The sequence below is a fragment of the Orcinus orca genome, chromosome 1 (assembly GCF_937001465.1).
Source record: "Orcinus orca chromosome 1, mOrcOrc1.1, whole genome shotgun sequence".
NCBI lineage: Eukaryota > Metazoa > Chordata > Mammalia > Artiodactyla > Delphinidae > Orcinus > Orcinus orca.
Window position 1 is genome coordinate 129,240,253 of NC_064559.1, and position 23,522 is coordinate 129,263,774.

General features: G+C 44.8%; 3 protein-coding genes across 4 annotated transcripts in view; 2 read left to right on the forward strand and 1 right to left on the reverse strand.

Annotated features, from left to right (window-relative positions):
* ALG14 (ALG14 UDP-N-acetylglucosaminyltransferase subunit) overlaps nucleotides 1-23,522 on the forward strand; it is a 244,741-nt gene that overhangs the window by 162,061 nt on the left and 59,158 nt on the right. The gene's annotated exons all lie outside the window — the stretch shown is intronic.
* The window catches only part of CNN3 (calponin 3), a 31,595-nt gene that overhangs the window by 2,487 nt on the left and 5,586 nt on the right, over nucleotides 1-23,522 (forward strand). Inside the window, exons 1-3 of one of the 2 annotated variants that reach the window (XM_004286733.4) lie at nucleotides 2,124-2,407; nucleotides 22,671-22,792; nucleotides 23,000-23,066. In XM_004286733.4, the coding sequence (XP_004286781.4) occupies nucleotides 2,351-2,407; nucleotides 22,671-22,792; nucleotides 23,000-23,066 (246 nt within the window). In that variant the 5' untranslated portion in view covers nucleotides 2,124-2,350. Of the gene's footprint in view, nucleotides 1-2,123; nucleotides 2,408-22,670; nucleotides 22,793-22,999; nucleotides 23,067-23,522 lie in introns of those variants that run through there. The other variant, XM_049714801.1, reaches the window with a different exon arrangement.
* SLC44A3 (solute carrier family 44 member 3) overlaps nucleotides 19,154-23,522 on the reverse strand; it is a 101,427-nt gene continuing 97,058 nt past the window's right edge. Inside the window, exon 16 of the mRNA XM_004263050.4 lies at nucleotides 19,154-20,149. The gene's annotated coding sequence lies outside the window, so the exon portion shown is untranslated. The remainder of the gene's footprint in view (nucleotides 20,150-23,522) is intronic.

The window sequence follows — 23,522 nt, forward strand, 5'->3', positions numbered from 1 at the left end:
TGATATATGCTACAATGTCAATGAATTTCAAAATAATTTTGCTGAAAGAAGCCATTTGAAATGGACACACTGTATGGTCCCATTTATATAAAATCCTAGGAAACACAAACTGATATGTAGAGACAGAAAATGTATCCGTGGTTGCTTGACCAGATTGGGTAGCAAGGAGGAGAAAGAGGGAGGGATTAAAAAAGACCCACTTTTAAGTATGTAGTGGCATTAAGTACATTTTCATTGTTTTGCGACTGTCAGCACTATCCATCTCTAAAATTTATCATCATCCCAAACTAAACCTTTGTACCCATTAAACAATAACTCCCGTTACACAAAACTCACATTTCTGTCAAGTTTTCATGACAAAATTGAATATGATTCTTGTACATTCTACAAGGAATGACCTTGAAGCAGATTAAAGTGATTTTGACCCTGTGTTCTCCGTCGCCACTGTAGTGAGACAGGCTTACATCACAGCAGGAACGGAATGTGATAGAACTGTGATTTGTACCTCAGATCTGGCCACCATTTCCCACACTCTTTACTCCCAAAGAAAAGCGGGTAAGGTCTTGTCCATGACACTTGGCCACTATCACACTACTGGAAAAACAGCCCAAACGGCTTGCCTCACTTATCCTGTGTCATATTTGTGTGGGAAGACTGAGCTAATTATCATTCCTACCTCCTTACTAAATTAGCAAATCACATATAAATCATTCACCTTCCTCCCTATTAGCCTCCTTCACCTTCTCCCCCCACCCCCCAGTCATTCAAAAGTCCTTGAAAAGCTAATAGCAGTCTTGTGCATTTTCTTTTAAAGTTGACTTATTCATTTCTGCTCCAGGATGGCTCAACTTCGGTAAAATATTTGGTTCCTCTTCTCAAGCAGGTTGCCACACCTGGTTCCATGGTCTGTCCTGGCACAGTAGCTGGTGTTTGATAAACAAAACTCTTATACTAGGGTCTCAGGGATGGAAACATGTCCTAAGTGTGCAGGAGAAAGTGATGGCAGGAGGCACAGCTTTGGAAGCTGGCAGACCTGTGCCAGGATACTTAGGTCTCTGGGTTTCAGCTTTCTCACCTCTACAACGGACATGATGTCTACCTACCGGTTGTTTGGGGGTAGTAAATGAGAAAGTTTGGAAGGCATCTAGAACAGTGCCAGGCGCTCAGGCGAGTGACCAAAGTTCTGTTCCTTTCCTCCTCTCTATCAAATTACTTCGAGATCAGAGGGAAAGGAAGTGGTGGGTTGGAAGCGGGACCACTAAAGAATGGAGGCCACTCTTGGCCTAAAGGATACAAGGATATTTATCTCTACACAAAGATCTGCTTCAAAGAAGCCTACAGATTTTTTTTAAAAAAACAGCCACCTGGGTTTTTGGATTAGCTGAACCCCGTATAAAGATGCTTGTAAAAAGGAGCTGGTGCGAATACAGAAAAGGACTTGAAATGCCCAGGCTCTGCCATGGCACATTCCCCAGTTTTTTCCGCACGGCACACACAGAGTGAACTCGAATTTGGCCCAAAGCCTTGACTGTTCCCATGGCGGCAGCAGGGGAGAGGTCAGACCAACAGGCGTGGGAAGCTGCTAGGTATGGGAGGAAGAAGCAGGTGTCGGAGGACGGGCCCCTTTTCTCAGGCAGAGGGGCCCCAAGGCTGCTCCTGGTGCTTCCCGCAGCGGGTGGAAGGGTCCTGCCCGCCACCTGCGCCCGCTGGGCCTGGAGGCGGGGAGGAGACAGAAGGAGGTGGCGGGTCGGCGGCGGGCCAGCCGTCGTGGGCTTCCCTCCCCTCCGCGGGCCCCCGAGCGAATGCCTGGAAGTTGACGCGAACTCCGGGCCGCTGGGAAGCCCCCGGGCGCGGGGGCAGGGCCGGCTCCCATCGCGGGGCTGGCCTCCGCCTGCGCTGCCCCGTCGGCCGGGTCTGGAGGAGGGGCAGCCTCGCCGTGGGCCTGGATGGCGTGAGGGCGGGGACGGGGTCCAGGGACCCGCGCGGGGAGGGAGCGCCGCTCCCGCCGCCCTTCAATTGGCCGCGCCGCCCCTTCGCGGGAGAGGCGGGAGGAGGAGGCCCTCCATTGGTCGGGCTAGTCGGCCAATCCCTGAAGGTCCGGAGGAGGCGGTGGGGGGCAGTTCGTGCGGGACTCCGGAGCCGACCGGGAGGCTCTGCGGGATCTCGTCCGACTGAGTAGCGGAGGCACCGCCCGCGACCGGCCGCCGAGTCCGGGCGATTCCTGCGCCGCCCAGGGGAGCGAGCTCCGAGCATCTTGTGGTGCGGCCACTCCTCGGGGCCAGGAGCGGGGAAGCCGAGTGCGAGAAACCCCCGGACCAGAGCTCAGCCTCTTCCCGCCTACCGAATCATCATGACCCACTTCAACAAGGGCCCTTCCTATGGGCTCTCGGCCGAAGTCAAGAACAAGGTACGCCTGGGCAAGGGTGGGGCGGGACCCCGAGGCCAGAGGTGGGATGCAGGGCGCCGCCCAGGGGACCCTGGGACGGGGGTGGCGTGGGCACTTCGCCCAGTGCGTCTTGTCTCTGGCGGGCTTCGCGGAGAGGAGATGTCGGGGCGGCGCGAGAGTCGCCGCGCGTCCCCGACCTATCCCCGGCTCCAAGCGCCGCCTCCCGGGCTCTCTTCTGGCTTTGTTCCAGCGCCGCGGGCCGGGACTGGCGGCGGGCGGTGGGTTCCTGGGCTCCTGGAATCCCGCAGCGCCTGCCTTCGGCTCCAGGAGCGGGTCTGCGGCTGCAGGACGCACCCTTCCGGGAAGAGGGCGCTCCTGCGTGGCCATTCGCCCTTAGGTGGGGTCAGTCCGCGCGGCTGGGGACCCAGCAAGCAGCCTTCGCCACCCGCTCCGGCCCGGGCTCCTGGCGGACCCTGAACCTTTTCGCACTCCAAACCCCAGGCCGAATTCAAGTGCGCGAGTAAAGTTAGGCGGTTACGTGGCCAAACTGGGTCCCCCATTGTTCCTCGCCTCTTCCCGGGTGGGAGACCGCTGAGCATCCCACGCACAGACCTCAGGGACCACCGGAAGAACGGGAGCCGTCCAGAACCCTTCACGGTTGTCGAACACCGGTGCCAATTGCTGCTGCTTCTGCGGGAAGCGGAGACAAAGCCTGAGTGCGCCGCTTTGGGAATATCTGCTGTAGACTTGAGATTTATTTTTATAAAACACTGAGAAGTTTGTAGTACGTTAGACTTCAACGATATCAAGGAAATCTTTGTGGGTTGCTTTTGTTTAGGGTTTATTTGCTGAGGCGGGCTGTAGTTTGGAGTGATTGGGCTTTGGTAACGCTCGGTTCTGCCACTTTACCCAGCATAAGAATGCGTTGGGTTTATCTTTAGTACTTTCGGTCTGGGAAAGAGATGAGAGGCGTCCCCCTCCCCAAATCCTCTCCTTCCTTCCTCCCTCCCTGCATTCCAAGCCCGTGACATCAGGGGTTTCTGGGGGGAGAGAGCAGCCAATCGGCGCGGAACTGCTCACAGAACGCTCATTGTCTCCTTTCTGCTGTTCTGGCCAAAGCGCCACAAAGGAGGGCTGCTGTGGTTTAATTCCCATTAACCTCCCGGGAGCCGAAGCATGTCAGGATTGCCACCGCACCGTCCTACCGCTTGTAGAATTCACTGGCATTGTCAGAGCTGTAACATCCCAGCGTTGGGGGTGTACGCGCTGTGGAGTGAATTATGTAGAGGCCAAGAAGCGCGCCATTGTCACACCCCAAGGGAGAATTGCGGCTCTTCTCACCCCGTTATATAGTCTCCAGATCATAGTATAATTCAGTTGTTAATAAGTTCTAAACAATCTCTGAAGCAAGGAGTTGATTTTAGTCTAGGTATCCAGAATTGAAATTTAGATCTTTTACCTTGTCAAGTGTGTTGCCCATTTTAGAAGACGATTTTCTGAACATTTTTGTAAAGAACAGAAAAGTGAGTGGTTTGTGTATGATTGATTACAAACCCCACCAATTGAAAACTTGCAGAATATTGTTCACTTCTTTCCAAGGTTTGCAAGCGGAGCTTTAGGAATCCTTTCAGAGTACTCAGCATGTCCAAACTGCTGGATGTGATACCCTGGCCTGGCTTGTGCACATTAATTTTAATTTGCCCTTGTGATTCTTGGCTGGCAACAGTTGAGTCTCTACCTTTTGCATTGTAAATGAGGTACTGATAACTTTGGCAGTCCTTTTAGAGACTTACTTTTCTTGGACGTTAATATCCATGTTAATTTCTTTTGGCTGACTAATGAAGCAACTTCTGCCCTTTGCCTACTTATCATTGAGCAGACTGAAGGAAATGCGTGGACTGAGGCTAGATCATTGTAATTATTATACATTTTTAAAAATAGTAAAACCTCAGCTTTCAGAACCTTTGGAAAGTTAGTTTTAACTTTAGGTTTATATAACTGTGGGTTTATCCCTTTAAACATCAAACCATCCTTAATAACCCCTTTCATTTATATGGTTCTTTCATACAGTGTTCTTTCATAGGAAGTCTTTTTTATATATATATAAATTTATTTATTTATTTTTGGCTGCACTGGGTCTTCGTTGCTGCGCGCGCTTTCTCTAGTTGTGGCGAGCAGGGGCTACTCTTCGTTGCGGTGCGCGGGCTTCTCATTGCGGTGGCTTCTCTTGTTGCGAGCACGGCTCTAGACTCGCGGGCTTCAGTAATTGTGGCTTGCGGGCTCTAGAGCGCAGGCTCAGTAGCTGTGGCGCACCGGCTTAGTTGCTCCGCGCATGTGGGATCTTCCCCGACCAGGGCTCGAACCCGTGTCCTCTGCTTTGGCAGGCGGATTCTCAACCACTGCGCCACCAATGAAGCCCCATAGGAAGTCTTTTGATCTCAGCAGTAGAGCAGACCTCCGAGGATTCCTGGGATTATCCAACATTTACAGATCAGACTGCTGAAGCTCAGAAAGATGGGATTTGCTCAAGATCACAGAAAAATGTTGGAATATTCTAAGAATTTTAATTCTGTGAAATCTTAGTTTAGTGAGGTACTTAGGGATGTTCTGCTACATGTCACTATTGTCCACCCTCCTCCCAGCTATTTTTACTGTTCACCTGTCAGTTCCTGGCATCATGATTATTCATTTAATGCTGTTTTAATCTCTTCTGGGCTTGGAAATCAAATATCCATGTTTGCTAGTCCTTTGTATGAGATACTGCATTTCATTTGAGGGCTCAGAACCACCTGATTGAGTGGGTCTGTGGAACATGATCGTTGTCATTGCTTGGTTTGGACACCTTTTGATTTCTTCCTGCTTTTTCTTTATGTATGGCATAACTGATATGTTGCTTAAATATTACTTTTTTTTCTTAAAACCTCTTTAACAAAGTGGGGGGAGATAGTGTGGAATGGACCTTGGAGTGATGCAGATGTGGGTTCTAATCCCCCTTCTGCCACTTACTGCCTTGAATGATGTTGGGCAAATTATTTGGTATTTCTATCCTAGTTTCCTAATCAGTAAAATGGGGGAAGTGATAGTTACCACCTCTAAACTCTGCATTGTTGAGATGTATCTGGCTTGCAGTAAGTACTCAATGACTATGTTGTGGCTATCAGTTCTTAGTAATAGAAAACTAGTATTGGTATTATATTTCTTAGACTTGTATGTCACTGCCTCTTTAAGTATTCCATTTCTATTAAAAAAGTCTTTGGTCTTTTTATATTTGAATTGAGGAAGTATTTGATCTTAGATAGTTTTAATTAGTAAAATTTCAGGGAAAAGTCAGTAAATTTAAGATACTTGTTTGATAAGATAATAATACCTGGTAGAACATACAAACTTACTTTTTTTTTTAATAGGCAAGAAGATGTTTGAAAACAGCCTAAAAAAAGTAGAATCCTTCAGCCTGCGATATAATCAGTATGTCTCTAATGACAAGAAAAGGATCATAACTTGCAATCTACAAAGACTATAATGGAGTAGAAGGTCAGGGAATATATAGAAGCTGGTGTAGATAGTTCAGTGAGGGATGGAAACACTCGTAAAGTAGTAAGGTCTTACATGTATCACACAGGTTACGCCAGGCCCTTGACTGCATCTTGGGGACCAAAGGTAAATACCTCTGTGCCTTATAAGCCATGGAAACATGACAGGTCCCAAAAGGAAGCACAGCATTTCCTGACACTTGGCTCTGAACAAGTGTTGGAGTCAGGTACTTTCTTGTAGAGCTGAGGATGCAGTGAAGCATACCCTCACCAGTCTTAGAGCACATGCTGCCGGGAGCTTTCTTAAAGTCTCAGGGAACGTGGAGGAAATTAGTTGTGGGGTGGGAGTGGGTGGAGCTGAAATGATCTTACCTGGGCATGTTTCTTAGGAGGAGTCTAACTGAGATACTAAGAAGAATGGAATTGGAATGCACATTCTAACAGTTTCTGCTCCCAGGGAATGTCTGATTTGAGCAAAGTAGCTTCTCACAGAATCTTGGTTTCAAAATGGTATCCCTCAACAGATAAAAACCACTTTGGAAGGCTAATAAGCCTTTTGAAGTCTTTACCAAAATTGTAAGTCATTGAAGAGTAAGTTAAACAATCATATAGTAATAATTAAATAGGACCAAATGTCCCATGAGGCCATGCTGGCCTACCAGCCCAGTGCCACTTGGACAACCGGTCTGCTCTGCGGATCAGAGTAACCCCAGGGTGTCTGTGGACTCCTGTTGTAAACTGTATCCGAAGATAGTCTGCCTTGTTTTCTGCTAGAGGAACAGAAGCATGGTAAAAATGTATTTTCATGTGGACCGTTTTTAAAGTCTTTATTGAATTTGTTACAACATTGCTTTTTTAAAAATTAATTGATTTTTGGCTGCGTTGGGTCTTCTCTAGTTGTGGCGAGTGGGGGAGGGAGGCTACTCTTCATTGCAGTGCGCGGGCTTCTCATTGCAGTGGCTTCTCTTGTTGTGGAGCACCAGCTCTAGGCGTGCAGGCTCAGTAGTTGTAGCTCGTGGGCTGTAGAGCACAGGCTCAGTAGTTGTGGCGCATGGGCTTAGTTGCTCTGCGGCATGTGGGATCTTCTCGGACCAGGGCTTGAACCTGTGTCCCCTGCATTGGCAGGTGGATTCTTAACCACTGCGCCATCAGGTTTTGGTTTTTTGGCTGCAAGGCATTTGGTGTCTTAGTTCCTCGACCAGGACCAGGGATCGAATCCTGACCTCCTGCATTGGAAGGTGAAGGAAGTCTTAACCACTGGACCGCCAGGGAAGTCAGTCCCCAGAAATATGTTTTTAATTCAGAACTTTTTGTTTATTGTTTCTTTCCACCAGCAATAAGATCTCGGTCTTATTCACTGATGAGATATATCAAGATCTATATTTTAGAATATAACTTGGCACATAGTAGATGCCCAATAAATATTCGCTGATTTAATGAATTTACCCATCAGGAATAGATTTTACCATCTCTAGAAACTGGAAAGTAACCATATTTGACAAGTCTGTGTAAAGGAATTCTGTGGTGCAAGTGTGATGTTTTTGAAGGACATGGTGATTTTTCTAGTTTGCTTTTCTTGAGCAGTTTCTTTTATTAGTTAATATTACACTGAAAACTTATCAGTAAGATAATTCCTTCTTTGTTGCTGAAGTTCTTTCTTAGACTCCCAGATTAGGGAGGAACAGTAGAGGCCCCTACTGCAAGGCTCTGTCAGATGCATCTCCCAAAAGACCGCCTCCGAAGTGGCCATTAAGCCTGCCAGGGTACTGTGCTCCTCCAGGTAGGGATGTGCCATTGTGGTTTGCCTGCTTTTTTGGTTTGTTTTCCTGTCTTGACCAAAACAGTTAAAGAAATAGACAGTTTGCTGAATTGAGAAGAGGTACCATGCTACCCCTTTAAAAATACTCAGACTTATTTACTCTGGAATAGTAGTGGGGATCATTATCAAGCTCTCTATCCTGTGATCTACAGCTTTTTACACTCTTTCCTTTGCCTCTGTTCTTTAAGATTCCAAAAATAAGCTTGACAATGAAGACCTTGCTGCTACCATCATCAAGCAGAGGCATCTCCTCTATTTCCCTATGCCTTTTCCCCTTCCAGGTGGAATCATGAGGTTAGTGTCTTTTCACTTAACAGTATATCGGGAACCACAGTTAATATTATCTGTTACATTAAAAAAAAATTTTAAAAAGAAGAAGCAGCAGCACAATTGGTTTTTCAGCCAATTATGAGCATTATATCTAAGAGAGAGAGGAAATGTTTATTTCTCGTCTCAATATGACTAGGTGGTGGAAAGGAGCTTGTTCTTAGAATTTTCTGCAAGTTTCATTTTCTTCTAGGCATTAGCCTTCTATAGCATATACCACGTGCATTGGCTTTCCTTAACTCTGAACTTGTAGCCATGGTGGGCTCTTAGCTATTATTCATATGTACTTGTGCTCAAGTTTTTGTTAAGGGTTTTTTGAGCCTGGGGTTGATCCACACTGTTTGTGGGGCCTGAAGCTTATATAGTTTAGGGTTTATCATTACAAAAAGTACAAAAGACTTTTGCACGTTTTATAAAAACATGACCATGGGAATCTTTGTGCACTTGAAGATGTCGGGTAGGTCCCCTCTAGGTTCCTCTCAGTGAGAAAGTAGAACCTGGGGGCCTTGGAGACTGACTGGGTTGTAATCTTGGTTCTGCCTCTTACCCTGTGACTTTGGGCCAATAACCTGTCTGTGTCTCATCTGTAAAATGAGGATGTGCTAGTTCCTACCTTTATAGGGCTTTGGGGAGAAATAAGCAAGATAGACAATCCACGTAATGGGTTTCAAATAATGCCTAGAACCAAAAGTACACATTATGTAAATGTTAGCAATTGTTCCATTTTGCTCTGCTGGGTAGGTTCAGTCCCGTGTTCTCCTGATTAGTCTTCTAGATTTTGAGATTATCGCCAGGACTTGGACATTCAGGCACGAATCTGTTTGTATCTGAATGAGGCTTCTGGCAAATAGGGGACTAAGGAGCCAAGCAGTACCTCTCGATTTCACTTCTGTGTCAGGACTGTGATCTGCCCCCAGAGTCGTGATCCAAGCCTCCTACCCCGGCAGCCTGTGATGCATTCCTGCAGTGAAATCCTGGGGTCTCTCTCCCTGTTCTCACTGCCCACAGGGCCACGGACTTCTGTGTAGAGCTAGAGGCCTTGTTTTCTGGGCGTGCCATTACTTGGGTTTTTCTTCCTAAGAAGTCGATTTCTGTTAGACAAGACACATCTTTCATTTCTTGGTTCAGACAGGGCTCGTATTCCTTCATCCACAGTGGACTGATAAACATATTTACCTTGTAGTGTTGTCATTGGAGGCCTTCAGTTTTAAATGGTCTTTGCAAGGATCTACCTAGACCTGTGTGGACCTGAAGCAAGTCCATGAGTAGAGAAGCCTAATTCCTAGCTTTCCCCCGGGTGGTAGGGAGAGGACCTCTTCAACATCTTCCTTCCTCCCAGGACCAGGAAGCTTCAGGGTGTGAGCACGGGCACTGTTGGGCAGGCACATCTGCAGTGGGAAGGCCAGGAATTAGGGATGTGAGTGCAGAGAAAAGAGAAGGCCCTCTGGGCTGGGAAGGACTCTTCTGGGCAAGTTATAAGCTAAGCATTTATGGCCCTTTTCCTCTGTTCCCCCACACATTTTCTAGGGGATCCTAGCTGCTGAGTGGTGGCTAGGCATGCTGGCTATGATATCATTGTTGTTTCTTCTCTCCCCTTCTCAAATGTTTGCACACTAATCTTTCTTCATTATCTCAAGCCTCTCTGCCTGCTTAGCACTGCAGAAGGCCCTACAAATGGATAGAGAGAGTGCTTTATCATTGCAGTTTTCCCTCCTTCCTTTCATTTCACGTGGGAGGAAATAGAGAAAATAATCAATACCATGTGTAGTGAGTCTCTCATCATTCAAACATGTGATTCTACTTTGGATGCAAAAATAGCAACAGCAATCATACTTATAATCGAGTATAGAAATTAGACTTATATTAAATAGCATATTTTGAGCTTGTTGGAGTCCTTAGCCCTTAGCAGCTGAGCTGGAACCTTAGGGCTGCTCTTCAGAGTCCACACACAGCCAGATCTCTCCCCCTGAATGGACATGCATTTGTCTCTTCTTTTCCCTTTCCTCAGAGGCCTGGATGTTGAATAACCCCCCGTCCCCCAACCTCACCTCGGCCACACACACACACACACACAGGTGTGGGCTTTGCCAGTCAGGCTTTCGTTCCTAAATTTCTTCCTCTGTGGCCTCTGTTCCTAAATTTTCTTTTCCTCCTTTCAGTGACAACTCTGCTATTGACATCCTCTTCTGCAGTCGGTCTTACAGCATTTTCTAAAACATGCGTGCGGTAGGAAGCTACTTTTTATAGGGGCCAGGGGAAGAATTAAAGTCTGAGGCATCTCTGCCAAATCTCTTAGTGTGAACTTTTGAACCATGCTGGCAACGCCCTTTGAGACTACAGATTCCGGGGCTGGTTTGAATCAAAGCCGCAGCAAGTTCACGGTGTACCGGTCTGCTACAGTGATGGTGGTGGTGGTTACTTTTGGTTGCACTCTCATTTCTCCATGAGTTGGAAGGACTTTATGTTAAGCCACAGTGTCTAAGGCACCACCCTGTTCCTGGTTCTTGATCCTCTGTCTGCAAGCTGCGTAGTTGCCTGTGCTGTATTCTCTGTGTATAGCTTAGAGTTCCTATCTCAGTTTGGTTAGAGGGGTGGGGTGAGTGGGAGAACGTCCAGTGGTGGAAAAGCCTTAGACTTCGGAGCCAGACCTGGGTCCGAATCCCTGCTGAGCCCATGACCATGGACAGGTCACCTCTGCATGAAGATGATGCATCTACCTTGGGATGCCACCTTCCTTGCCTGTGAGAACCTCTTCTCTTTTTTGATCCTTATTTTGTGAATGAAATATTTGTCAGGAAGAATGCAAACCGTACCAAAATACAAAAGTAAAGAAGTGAAAGCATCCTGCATCCCTTACCCCTACCCAACTGCTTGTACAACTTTAAATATCATTTGAACATTTTAGAAAGTGAATTAAGGTTTACTGTGTGGATTTCCACTACGTATTTATTCATTACTTCCCTACTGGTGGATATTGTCGTAAAACGTACTTGTGTGGAAAAGTGTGTAAGTTTTGACCTAACATTTAAATGTGTTTATAGGTATTACCAACTTGCTGTCTAAACAGTTGTATAGTTCCCACCAAAGGTTCAGAAGAGAAGGAAGATCTCCTCTTGATGTTAAGAACAAATAAAACTATCAAAGCAGCCTTGTCAAAATTTAAGTCACTTGCTTTAGTTCTTTATTTTCAAGTCTTGAGTCAGTGACATTTGTGACCCCTACGCCATCTGTCACCCCCACCAGACTCAAGTGGGAGTTGGCAATGAGATGAGGCCAAAGAATGGGGCGAGGGCAACTCTTATAAATTATATGATGAGATAATTTTCTAAATAGAAAGCTCAGACAGCATCACAATGACCTCTTATCAAAATAGCTATCAAATAGTAGTATCAAGTAAATGGTTTTTATAGTATATTGGATTTGAAAGAGGAAATCTTTCTAGTATCTGGACAGAAGTGGCCAGCAAAGTGTAGATAGAAGGTTAGGGGTGGACATTTATTGAGTTCTTAAGATTTATGTAAATTAAGTCATTGATTCTTCTCAGCAGCTTCTGATGGAAGCGCTATTAATGATCTCTGATTTACTGGTGAGGAAACTGAGGCATGGTGGAGATGGAATTCTAAACAGAACATTCAGTTTCCAGAGCCCACGCCCCTAACCATTTTAATTGGAGGCCAGAACTCGGGGAATCGGCATCTTTCAGGGGAGGAGGAGAAGGCAGACCAGAGAGGGAAGCTCCAGGTCCTTTAACAAGAAGCCAGAGGGAAGAGAGATGGGAGGGGGCCCCAGGAGTGCTGCAGAGAGGCCAGGAAGAGGAAACAGGCCACTGGACTTGGCCACAGAGAGATCACTGGTGACCTTTTAAGAGATTGTTTTCAGTAGAGCAAATTTCCGGTGGGGGTTAGGAAGGAGTAATAAGTGAGGAAATGGAGAGGTTTGTCTTGAAATAAAAGAGAAACAGGACAGTGTTTGAGGCTGGCAGCAGGTTCAAAGATGTGCTTGTTTCAGACAAGATAGGGGGTAGTCTGTGCCCACTGACGGACCAAATAAAGGAAGGGCTCGATACACATGGTGGGTGGGAGCAAAGCAGCAAAGAAGCTTCTTCGCCATGAAAAGTTGGGAAAGGAAAAGGAACAGGAAAACAGAACTGAGGTGGATAAGACATCCCCTTTTCTGTTGCAAGTGCTGTGTTCCTCTTCTCATGGAACCACTGATGTATGATGGTGTATGCAGCCAGGGGTAGGATGAGAGGGTCCAGGCCAAGGCCTGCTCGTGGAATACACTGTTGATTCAGTTGCTTCTCTCTGCTGAGTCCTGCTGGGGGCCCTTTGCAGCCTGGGTACTGCTGTCTCCTCAGTCCCTCGGCCCTTGACCTGGAAAGGATGCGAAGCTGGGCTTATTTTGTTCTTTGTGCTTGGGTGTCCCCTAGCAAGCCTTCATGACATCATGTCCAGGGGACCTTGGTGTTGCGGTGCAGCACTCTGATGGAGGGTGCAATGCTTCCAGAGACACTCACTTTCTCCCCACATTTCTGTGCTCTCAGATGACATTACAATCAGGTAAAATGTGGAGTTAGTTTTTACTGTTGAGATGTGGAGAGTAGCATGTGACCTCACTGAAATTTCACACCCTCTAGTTTTCATTGGGGAGAAAACAGCAGTGATATCTAGCACAGTTAATACCTCTGTAAAACTCCATTGAAATCTCTCTAGCCAGCATCTATCCTACATTTAAAAGGAGGTGTTTCAATTCTGTTCTTCACTGGTTGGATAAAGCCATCTCTCCTATGGGCCGACTCAGCTGTAGTAAGCAGAAGAGGGTCCCCAAGAGGAGCTCCAGATGTACTGAAAGCTGACTGAGATGCTGGGGTCTGTTCCTCCTTTGGCCTCCTTTCCACCCTCGTCTCATCAGTAGTTCAGAGTCGGGGCAGTGTGTGTTTTGACTCTGTTCTGGGGTAGACAGCTGGGAGCACTTGGATGAATGTGGTCAGTGGTCTGGGAGCGGAAAGGGTTTCCCAGCTCCAGAGAGATGAGTTTACGGTTGACACTTGGGACAGTGGGGGTGGATTTCCTGCCTTCTTCCTCAGGTCATAATGGACTCCGAGACTCATCCTGTGAAGCAGACTTGCCAAGTAATCGGTGAGGAATGAATAGACATTCCCAAGCTACTGCCATGATTTTCCTTGTAATTATGGAAAAAGAAAGGAAGATTTTTCAGTGCTATTCACATGCCCAACTCAGATTATTTAGGAGGCATCTGGAGTCCTGCTGAGGAGACAAGTGTTGAAAACCTGGATAGCAGCAAAAAATCTGGTGGATACCTGCAAATACTGTGATGAGTGAGGTGTAGACCCTTAAATATTCTAGAGGTGAGGCAAAGCAAACAAAAACTTGAAGAGCATCTCTGTTTTCCTTTATCTCTGGGAGCTTTCGTTAAGATCCCCTTTCTGCAAGATCTCTATAGTGACATAAAATTCAAGACCCAGCCGGCCTCCTTCCCGAGTGAGAGGATGTCCTCCAGCAAGCTTTCTCATGGGTCTCCTTCCCACCGTTGCTGCATTGGCACACGTGCTCTCTCCACTCCTGTGTGCCTCTCTGGTCGGCTCCCTAGGATTTCTGCGTTTTTATCCGTGGTCTGCCCTATGTGTGGCATTCAGAATTTCTGTGTGACTTCCATCTAAGTAGTTAGATGGTACTAAGCTGTTTCTCCTGCCCCCAAAGTCCCTTCTAGGCCATATGTAGCCATTCCTGGCTGACCAGTCTCTCATGATAGGCTGTGTATGATTCTCCTAATCTTTTCTGCACCCAGTTTGCTCCTTCTCAAAACTGATGCCAGTTTGTAAATGTCCCCTTTTAGAGTGTGGCCCACAGAATTGACTACTAGGTTACAGTGGGATTATTAACTAGCTCCTTTGTTTGACTACAAAGCACTAACTCATTCTGTTTTGATCAATGCCATCACCTGGTGAGGTGGTTCGAAGGAGGATTCCAATCCTTGCTTTGGCAAGTTGATTTTCTGAGTCTAGAGGTGACTAACTGCCTAAGATTTTATAGTTCACATACTCCTCTCACACCTGTTTCATTTAAATAATTCTTTCCTTGATTACCTCATGAGGCTGTTTCCATCAAACAAATAAGATGAGCAATAGTATTTTATTAATAATTGTAGACCTGTGCAGACCAAGATAGCATTCGCTTTTTTAGGCTCACTGAGTAAGCATTACTAGTTAGTTCTAGAACGTTGGACAGGATCTTACATATATCTTGAAGAATTTGTTTTATTAAGCTAGGATCTTTCTGAATCTTGTTTCTTTTTAACTATTCCCAATTTATTTTTTATAAGTTTATTAAGTATGCCCGATAGTTTCAAATTGTTAGCTACCAGAACAGAAGAGCACAGATCTAAATCTAAGCCTCCGGGTACACATCCCTAGGAGCTCCTCCCACCTTGACGTAGATCAGCACAGTGGGCATGGTTGTTCCTTCTGACCAGGCCCTACTTCTAGGGTTACGAAACTGGACTTCAGGAGTGCCATAGACATAAGGGACTTTTATCAGAAAGTAAAACAGATATGTCCCTAGTGATCCATCTAAGATGAGATCTAGGAGATGTGACGCCCATAAAAACCAAGCATTCAAATGCAGATGCCTTTCCGTAACAAGAGAGATCTTTAGATCTGTGGCATTTCCCTAGTCTGGTAATACTATCGGTAAATAAAAAATCATTTACTGAGTACCCACTATGGGTCAGGCATGGGCTCTAGGGGTAGAAAGATGAATGAAGCCTGTTTTGCCCTCAAGAAGACATAGGCAGGTGTTCTTGGATATGCCTCACATACCTACCCTGGCTCCTGGTGATGACTACCCTGCCCCCCCCCACCCCGAGTGCACACCCTCTCTCTGTAGTCCACTCGAATGTGACAGCCAGGTTCTTCAGCCTGTAGTGGAGACACCCTTGGCTTCGGGTGGGAGTGGGGAGGAGTGGGCCCCTCTCTAGGTTCCTGTTACTACTGTTTGCCAAGATTTCTCACATTGTGAGCTATTCAATGTGCACATCTTTATTAATCATTATTTCTGAGTCTAGATTTTTCTGGGAATCCAGCCTCTATGATTACTTCCTCATTGTTTAAGTTTCAACTTTCAAAATCCACCTTTAACTAAGTATGTTCTAAGCTTTGTAGTCTGATGGTCATTTTCTACATAGAGAAGACAAAGTTGACCTTCTATTGTTTCTGCATTTTTCCTACCGTTTGTTACAGTATTTGCTTTGACACTGGACCAACTCCTCTTATGTTATTTTAACATCTTTCATTTCTTGTTAGTTTCACAATATTCATACATTGAGCCATAGTATCGTTGTATTTATTTGACTATACATGTTTGGAGGGAAAAATTTGCTGATACCTTGATCTGAAGATGTGGCCGTACCTCTCAGAGAAGGGCCAACATTTAAAATGCCCTTAGACGTCACTCTGGTTTACCCCAGGCAGATGTGATTTTCTCTAGTTTTGGAATATATAGTCATTTCCTCTCAAATATCTAGTAAGTTCATGCCATAGAATGAGTCTCAGATTCTATAGTGAACTTGAAGAAGGCACGCAATCTACCTTGACATCAATGTAAAGTGATTTTCTCTAGAATTCCTACCCCCTACTCCCCATAAAATACAAACCCACTTTTAATTTTTTTAATTAAAAATTTTTTTTCCAGTTTAAAGAAAAAGTATATATTAAAAATACACTTGCTCTCTGATCCCATTCTTTCTTCCCTGTAGAAACTGCTGTCTTACGTTCGGTATTTACTATTCCCACAGGATCTGATTTTAATCCAGTGTTTAAAGTTGATGATAGTAGACTGAACATTTGTACTAGCTACTTCTTTTTTTTCTTTAATTTTATACTTTTTATTATTATTTATTTTAAAAGTTAAAAAAATTTTATACAGTTTTTAAATGTTCCTTTCCATTTACAGTTTTTACAAAATATTGGCTGTATTCCCCATGTTGTACAATACATCCTTGAGTCTATCCCACACCCAGTAGTTTGTACCTCCCACCCCCAACCCCAAACTTGCCTCCCCGCCCCATAACTACTAGTTCTCTATGTCTGTGAGTCTGCTTCTTTTTTGACAAACTTACTTAAAAAAAAAAGTTACTTCATCTCTTTCGCCAGCAGTAATCTGGAAGAGAATGAGAATTTGGGATGCAAACACAGTCAGGAAGGAGAGTGGAGATGTGTGGTGATGGGAACGGACAGTGGGGATGGGCAGTATCTGAGGTGAGCCTGTCTGTGGTGGAATGCTTTTTGAATTGTAGACAGTAAAGGGAACAGGTTGCGGTGGGGTTTGGTTCATACCAGTTCTGTACTCGAGCTGATATAAATGGCGAGTGTTAATTCTGAGGTGTGTCAGGCACTGAGATGGGCTTCCTCCTCACAATGGCCCTGGAAGGAAGGAGACAACTTGCAAGAAATGAGGTCACCAGGGTTAAGTTACTTACTTATGTCACTCTGGAACTGGGAACACAGTTTTTGGAAGTTTTTGAAATTTGACTTCAAAGCATGTGATCTTTGGTTTGTTGTATCCCCAACGTGAATACTTAAAACTTTGCAAAGGTATTTTACATGTTTGGAGGATCTGTTGGGGGAAGGGTTTAAGGTAGGTCAACCCTGTTAAAGCCTGTTCATTCTCTTGCATGAGATATCAACAAGGACAAGTGATAAAGCAAAGGAAGGGAAGCGGCATCTTGATATTTCAGATGGAAATTTACCATTCGTTTCTTGTTTGAGTCTGTTGTGGACCCAGTCTTTCTAGTCTCCCCTTATTTTAAATACCCTACTTTATTCTTTTTTTGACAAATAACACACCTTATTTAATATTTGTCTCTTTCCACTAGAATGTCAGCCTTTAGGACAGAGACTTTGCCTTTGAACCATGCTTGTTACAAAGTGGCCATTTGAATGAAGGACAAAAGGAAGGAGTAATGCAGAAAGAAGTTGAAGGAAGAAACCAAGACACACAAGGATCACTTGAAAGAGAGGGAAGCTGACACTGAATATGATTTTACTCAGAGAGTTTGGGGTAATGCTGGATTATTCTGGTGGCTCAGAATGGCATCTAGTGAGAGTTCAGGCACGACTGACATTTGGGGGACACTCTTGTAACCACCAGAGACAGTAACCTGTCTGTCTGCTTCAGGTTTTAACGACTGCTGGGATAATAATGTATTGTGGGAAGGAATATAGAGGAAAGACATGTCTTAATTCCTTAGCAGACTCTACAATATCCTGGGTGTAAGCCAGCTGTCAGACAGTTCTCGTACATATGTGATCATCACTCAGCCTCATGCCAGGTACAGCCCCCTCTCTCTACTAAATCGCGTCTTGGCCGAATGCTCCATAGAACAGTGTGGAACAGCACACTGGGTCAGTCTGTGGAGATGTTTTTGAAGCTCGGTTTCCCTCATTACTCAGTATCCCCTCTTAGGGATTCTGCGAGGGAAACTTCTCAGACCTCAGCGCCAGGCAGGGCTGGGCAATTCTTAACAGCCAGAAGGAGCGGGCTTTTATCTGATCTAGTGTCTCCCTTTACTGCTAGGAAGTTTAGGCCCTCAGGGCTTGTGTTGTTCAAGGGGATCTTTTTCTAGTGCTGTTTTGTACACGATTCACTGTAAGACATGTGCATGTGGTCTGGAAGAAGACTTAGCAGACAGGAAGGAGCTTACTTCTGGGGAGGTGGGAAAGGGAGTAGGATTTGGAGGAGGGGTGAAGAGAGACCTGTGCTTTTTTGCTCTGTCTAGTGTTTCGCAACTTTGTTTTCCGCATCTCTTTCCCAAAGAGCCGTTTTTTAGACGTTTTTCCTAATTGCCTCCCGACTTCCACCAAATTTAAAACAAAGGAACAGAGTTTGTTGGGGAGGGTCACAAATTATTGTAATATCTAAGGTGGTCTTCACTCCCTTGGGGGGCAGTATCACACCCACTGAGAACACGTGCTCTACATACTTATACCTGTTTAATTTTTTAAAAACAAGTGCTATGGGACTTCCCTGGTGGCACAGTGGTTGAGAGTCCACCTGCCAATGCAGGGGACACGGGTTCGAGCCCTGGTCCAGGAAGACCCCACATGTTGCAGAGCAACTGAGCCCGTGTGCCACAACTACTGAGCCTGCGCTCTAGAGCCCGCGAGCCACAGCTGCTGAAGCCCACGTGCCACAACTACTGAAGCCCACATGCCTAAAGCCCATGCTCCGCAACAAGAGAAGCCACCGCAGTGAGAAGCCCGCGCGCCGCAACAAAGAGTAGCCCCCGCTCACCGCAACTAGAGAAAGCCCACACGCAGCAACGAAGAGCCAACGCAGCCAAAAATAAATAAAATAAATAAATTTATTAAAAAAAAAAAAGAGGTCCTCAACAGGTGGCCTAAAAAAATAAATAAAAATAAACAAGTGCTATTTTAGAAATCCAGAAGAAAGGCCTTTGTACTGGAGGGTGACTCCAGACTGGTGCTCTTAGCTGCTCTGAGGAGAATGCAGGGACGAGCAGAGGCTGCAGCCCCTCTGGGCATGGGCCCTGGCTCAGAAGCACTGGATGGCAGGAGATGGTCAATCCCATCAGATGCCCTAGAGGCTTTTTTCTTAGTCTTCATTTCTTTGCTTTTTTATTGTATTGGTGGGGGGGGAGGCGTTTGGTGAGCTTTAGTGAAAAGCCTCTAGCAGGTGTTCTCAGTGACCATACAAAAGTCATTTGCAAGTGTGTCTTGATGTGAGAAGAGTTGGGAGGCCCCGCTGCAGAGAATTCGTGGGTGATTAGGCAAGGAGGCAGGGCCATGTGAGGAGGAAGGGGCTGCTGTGGACTTGAACGCATCAGGCAGAAATTCTGAAATCCACTTAGGAAGGTCAAATAAAATAAATCTTAAAGAATAGTAAAGAAGTGAATGTTTATAAACAACTTGGAGGAGTGATTTTTAAACAGACTGGAGTGAAATTTCCATGCGGTGTTAATGAGATAAGATTAAGTAATTTTTGAAGCTAACTTTCTTGTTCTGAGGAGGAAATACCTGCATTTACTTCCTGCCTGATGTTCAGTAATTAAGGCTTTTTAGATGAAAATAGTAAATAAAGTTTATTGGCCGAAGCTTACATTTATTTTTAATTGCTCTCAGTCCCTTGATTTTAAAAGATGTGTATAACAAACAATTTAAAAATAACCTGTGTAGTTAAAGAATATAATTATGTTAGCTTGGGTTGTATTCTAGTATGCATCTAAAGGAAACTTATGATTTCTGTATCCTATGGAGCAGAGCTGCAGGCCAGAAGCCAAGAGACAACTTGAAATAGATTTTTTTCCCTAGATGATTTTGAAGAATTTTTTCTTTTTTAATTTTGAACTTAAAAAAAAAAAAAAAGGACGGGCTTCCCGGGTGGCGCAGTGGTTGAGAGTCTGCCTGCCGATGCAGGGGACACGGGTTCGTGCCCCGGTCCGGGAAGATCCCACATGCCGCGGAGCGGCTGGGCCCGTGAGCCATGGCCGCTGGGCCTGCGCGTCCGGAGCCTGTGCTCCGCAACGGGAGAGGCCACAACAGTGAGAGGCCCGCGTACCGAAAAAAACAAATAAATAAATAAATTTTTAAAAAAGGACACATTCCTAAATCTTGAATTCTGTTTAGCTGACGTGACTTCAGAAAGCTCACTTATTAGCAGTATTTGGGTAGAAAAATCCTTGCTGCTCCTTCACTTAAAGGAAAACTCTAAGTCAAAACCAATATGATGTGGAAGCATACCTAGTTTTCATTTTTAGTTTACCACCTGGTCTCTTGGCTTTGCATGTACGTGCTTACGAATTTTTTCTGTGCATGTGCTATTACATTAAGTCCCAGAGACGGAGTCAGTGAGCCACCCAGAGCCCCACATATAACTAGTCAGAGTCAGGGTTTGAACCTGGGTTCATCTGAGTCCAGCCCTTGATTTTTCTTTCATCATTCCCTTGATTAGAACAGTGAACAGAGAAGATGAAAATTCTCCCTGGCGTTCCTACTTGGATATTTCATGTTAGATCTGTAATCACTCCGTGGTTTGGGGCGCGGCACCGAACCTGTCAGAAACATTTTGAACAAAGGAAACATAAATACGCTTTTATGCTTTTTTGGTTGAATAAAAATAAATAAAAATAATAAAAATAAAAAAATAAAAATGGTTGAGAATTACCACCACCACTAACCAACACCCCCCCCAAGAAAGACAAAACTCCTCCAACATAACTTCCAACTCTACATTTGAAAAAATGAAGAGAAAGAATTTCTTCACAATTTTTGCTGATTGACCAAGTTATTTAACACACAGCTTAGAATGCGAGGAGACCTAGTGCCCTTATTCAGCCAGCCTTCCTGTCGTACAGACAGGAACAGGTTCGGAAGTGAGACGAGTGAACCAGTGTCCCATGGCAAGATGGGGGGAGCCAGGCTCTAGCCAAGGCAGAGCCCCTCCTACCCTAGCATATTGTGTTTCTTTAGATTTATTGAAATGCATCTCCTAGTTGAGAGTGCTTTGCTTTCGGAAAAAATTCAACTCACTCTTAGATATTGCTTTTCATAGCTGATGCTTAAGGAGTACTACTTCCTACTTTTCTTCCTTGCCTGTGCCTTTCTGTTTCCCCCTACCCCCACATTCATATAGAGAGAATTTCTTTTTCTAGCCACCTAGAACAAGACTCCAGTGTGAAAATATAGCCGTCTTAAAATTTTTCTAATGTATTATTTATCCGTTTTCTAAAGGTGCCGTATGTAAGTGGATGCGTTTGATGTGTTGAGGAGGTACATTATCCAGGACTGTTGTCTGGGATGTAATAGGAACGATGGCTCCCTCCTGTGCACCAGAGGCTGTGAGTCCCTGTGGCAGAAGCTTTGCGCATCACTACCTCCTCCTTCCCTGTCCACACATCCAGATGCCAGTGTAACTCAGACTGGCAGGAAGTCAGAATAGATGTGCGATTTTTAGGGGTTGGGGGTCCCCGGAGCAGGAAGTTAACACATTAACATTTTGCCTGATCTCTCTCATAAACTAACCTCCAAGCCAAAACTTGATCCGGGAAACATTGCACAGTGTTAGTTATCTTAACATGAAAATATAAACGCATTGAATTTCCATTTGTGATGCTGGTTAAGTAAATCTACAGCTTAAATAAATTATCCATTATTCTTCAGAGGTGTAGAGCCATTTCTCTAACTTGGAAAGCAGTGCACACGGTGAGGACTTGCTGTCTCCTTAAATGACACAGCACTTAGTGAAGTCATTTGCCCTCTGGTGAAGCAGAGGCCCCTCCTCCACACTTGGTGGGAGGCAGGGGGAAGGTTTCCTCTGTGACTGGGGTAGACTGGAACTTGGAGGGCCTCTCCATGACGAAAATGTCCTCATGCCATCTCATTCCTTTCGGTAATTAAACCTAATCGTGTGTTACAGAAGCAAACATTTCTACTGATTATTTCCATTTCCAGCAACGCTGCCACCCTGCAGCTGACTCCTAAGCTCACAGTCATTACCGTCCCCCTGGGCATTGTCTGTGGCTTGTTGGCACTTTCACCTGTGCTAATGAGAAGAAAAATGACACATAATCTTTCCTTCTTCCCAGGTGTGTTCTTCTCCTTAATAACTCTGATTGATAAGGACTGACCCTGGGACGAGGAATAGCATAAGAACTTGAGCGTGTGATCTTTAACAGTACTTAAATTGTATTATTATTTTTTAATTGAGGTTTATGGTCTTATTATGAAGGGATCTTTCAAAACCTGTGTTTAGCAGGTAGTTTTAGCATGTATGATAGTAAAGCATCTGTGTTGGTAATGTTGCCTTTATCGTAGAATTCTGTAAGTAAAGCGTTAACAACTTTTAATTTTATTAAATGTTTGGGTGTTGGATGCAATGCTGGGTAGGTGCTAAGGGTCCAAAAGTGAATCAAATGCTTTTCCTTCCTGTGAGGAGTCTAATATGACACAGACTATACATAAGCAGAATTTCAGTATTCTAGTGTAAGTACAATAATTATTACAAGGAAAGCGTGTGTGTGTGTGTGTGTGTGTGTGTGTGTGTGTGTGTGTGTGCGCGTGTAGGGTGCAGTGTGTATTTGGCTGAATAGAAGGCATAGAAACACCAGAGCTTTCCAGGCAACAAAACTACTAGACTGGTAGGTATTGCAATACTGTGTAAAATAGTTGGATGTATCAGGAACCTGCCAGTCTCACTCCCTCTCACTCTTTTTTGGAATGTGGTAACTGATGACTTAATCTTTAACGTTTCCTGTGGCTGCTGCCATATTGTAATGCACTATTAGCCCCTGTCACTTCCTGTCATGAATGGGAATCTGTTTTATCTTGATCCATATTTTCTCCCCCTTAGTCCCAGCTTCCCTCCATGTGTTGCTCAAAATGTGTATGACACCTCCTTAACCAAAAACGTTTATTAGTTACTGAAGCTGTAATGGTTAGGTTCGCCAGTGAACTCCAATGAGTGTAATTTACTGCAGGTCACAGCTGTGGTCTTAATGGATCATTAAACCAGAAGAAGCCAGCAGTTCCGGGTGCTTTAGTGAAACTTCTAAAGTTAGTTAACTTGTATTTCAGATTGCTTCCAAGTATGATCATCAGGCAGAAGAAGATCTTCGCAATTGGATAGAAGAGGTGACCGGCATGAGCATTGGCACCAACTTTCAGCTGGGCCTAAAAGATGGCATAATCCTCTGCGAGTGAGTTTTGGTCCTGATGTGGCCACTCTTCCAGTCCTTTCCACAGGCCTCTGTCTTGCCCACCTTGCCAGTCCAGGGTGTCAGACCTTGATATTCTGCACATGTTTTTAATGCTTTCCTTTACTGATGTCAGAAGAACCAACTTTACATTCCAGTCCTTGTTTGTTGTTCCAATAAATATGGTATCACTTATGCTTTTCTTTTCAGACTCATAAACAAGCTACAGCCAGGCTCAGTGAAGAAGGTCAACGAGTCCTCATTAAACTGGCCTCAGGTAACAGCCAAACCAGCAACCCCTGATTCCAGTCGGTTACTCTTTATGCAGTGAGAACTTGATAACAATTTTAAAACAGACATTTTAGCAGAAATTTGTGCACATGACTATGTTGTTTTTTACAATGTTATTTTTAATGTTTCCGTAATTACTTACAATTAGTTCTGTGATTATTAGATGTTTAGCTTAGAAGTTTTCTTATTATGTATTTAGTCTGTGTACTCTCAGAGAGGATTTGACACAGCTTACACAGAGAAATACAACCTATGGTCTGGGTCCTAGGACATAGGATAAATGAAGGAAAAAGCAAGGAATTTAACAACAACTAAGGGTTGACTGTAGAGCACTGTATTGAGCACAGTCTTAGTTCATGAATGTGTATGATAAGTAAAATTGGATATTTTGTCTTGAGCATATGCTTTGAGTTATGAGGATAAACATTTAGTAACCACACAT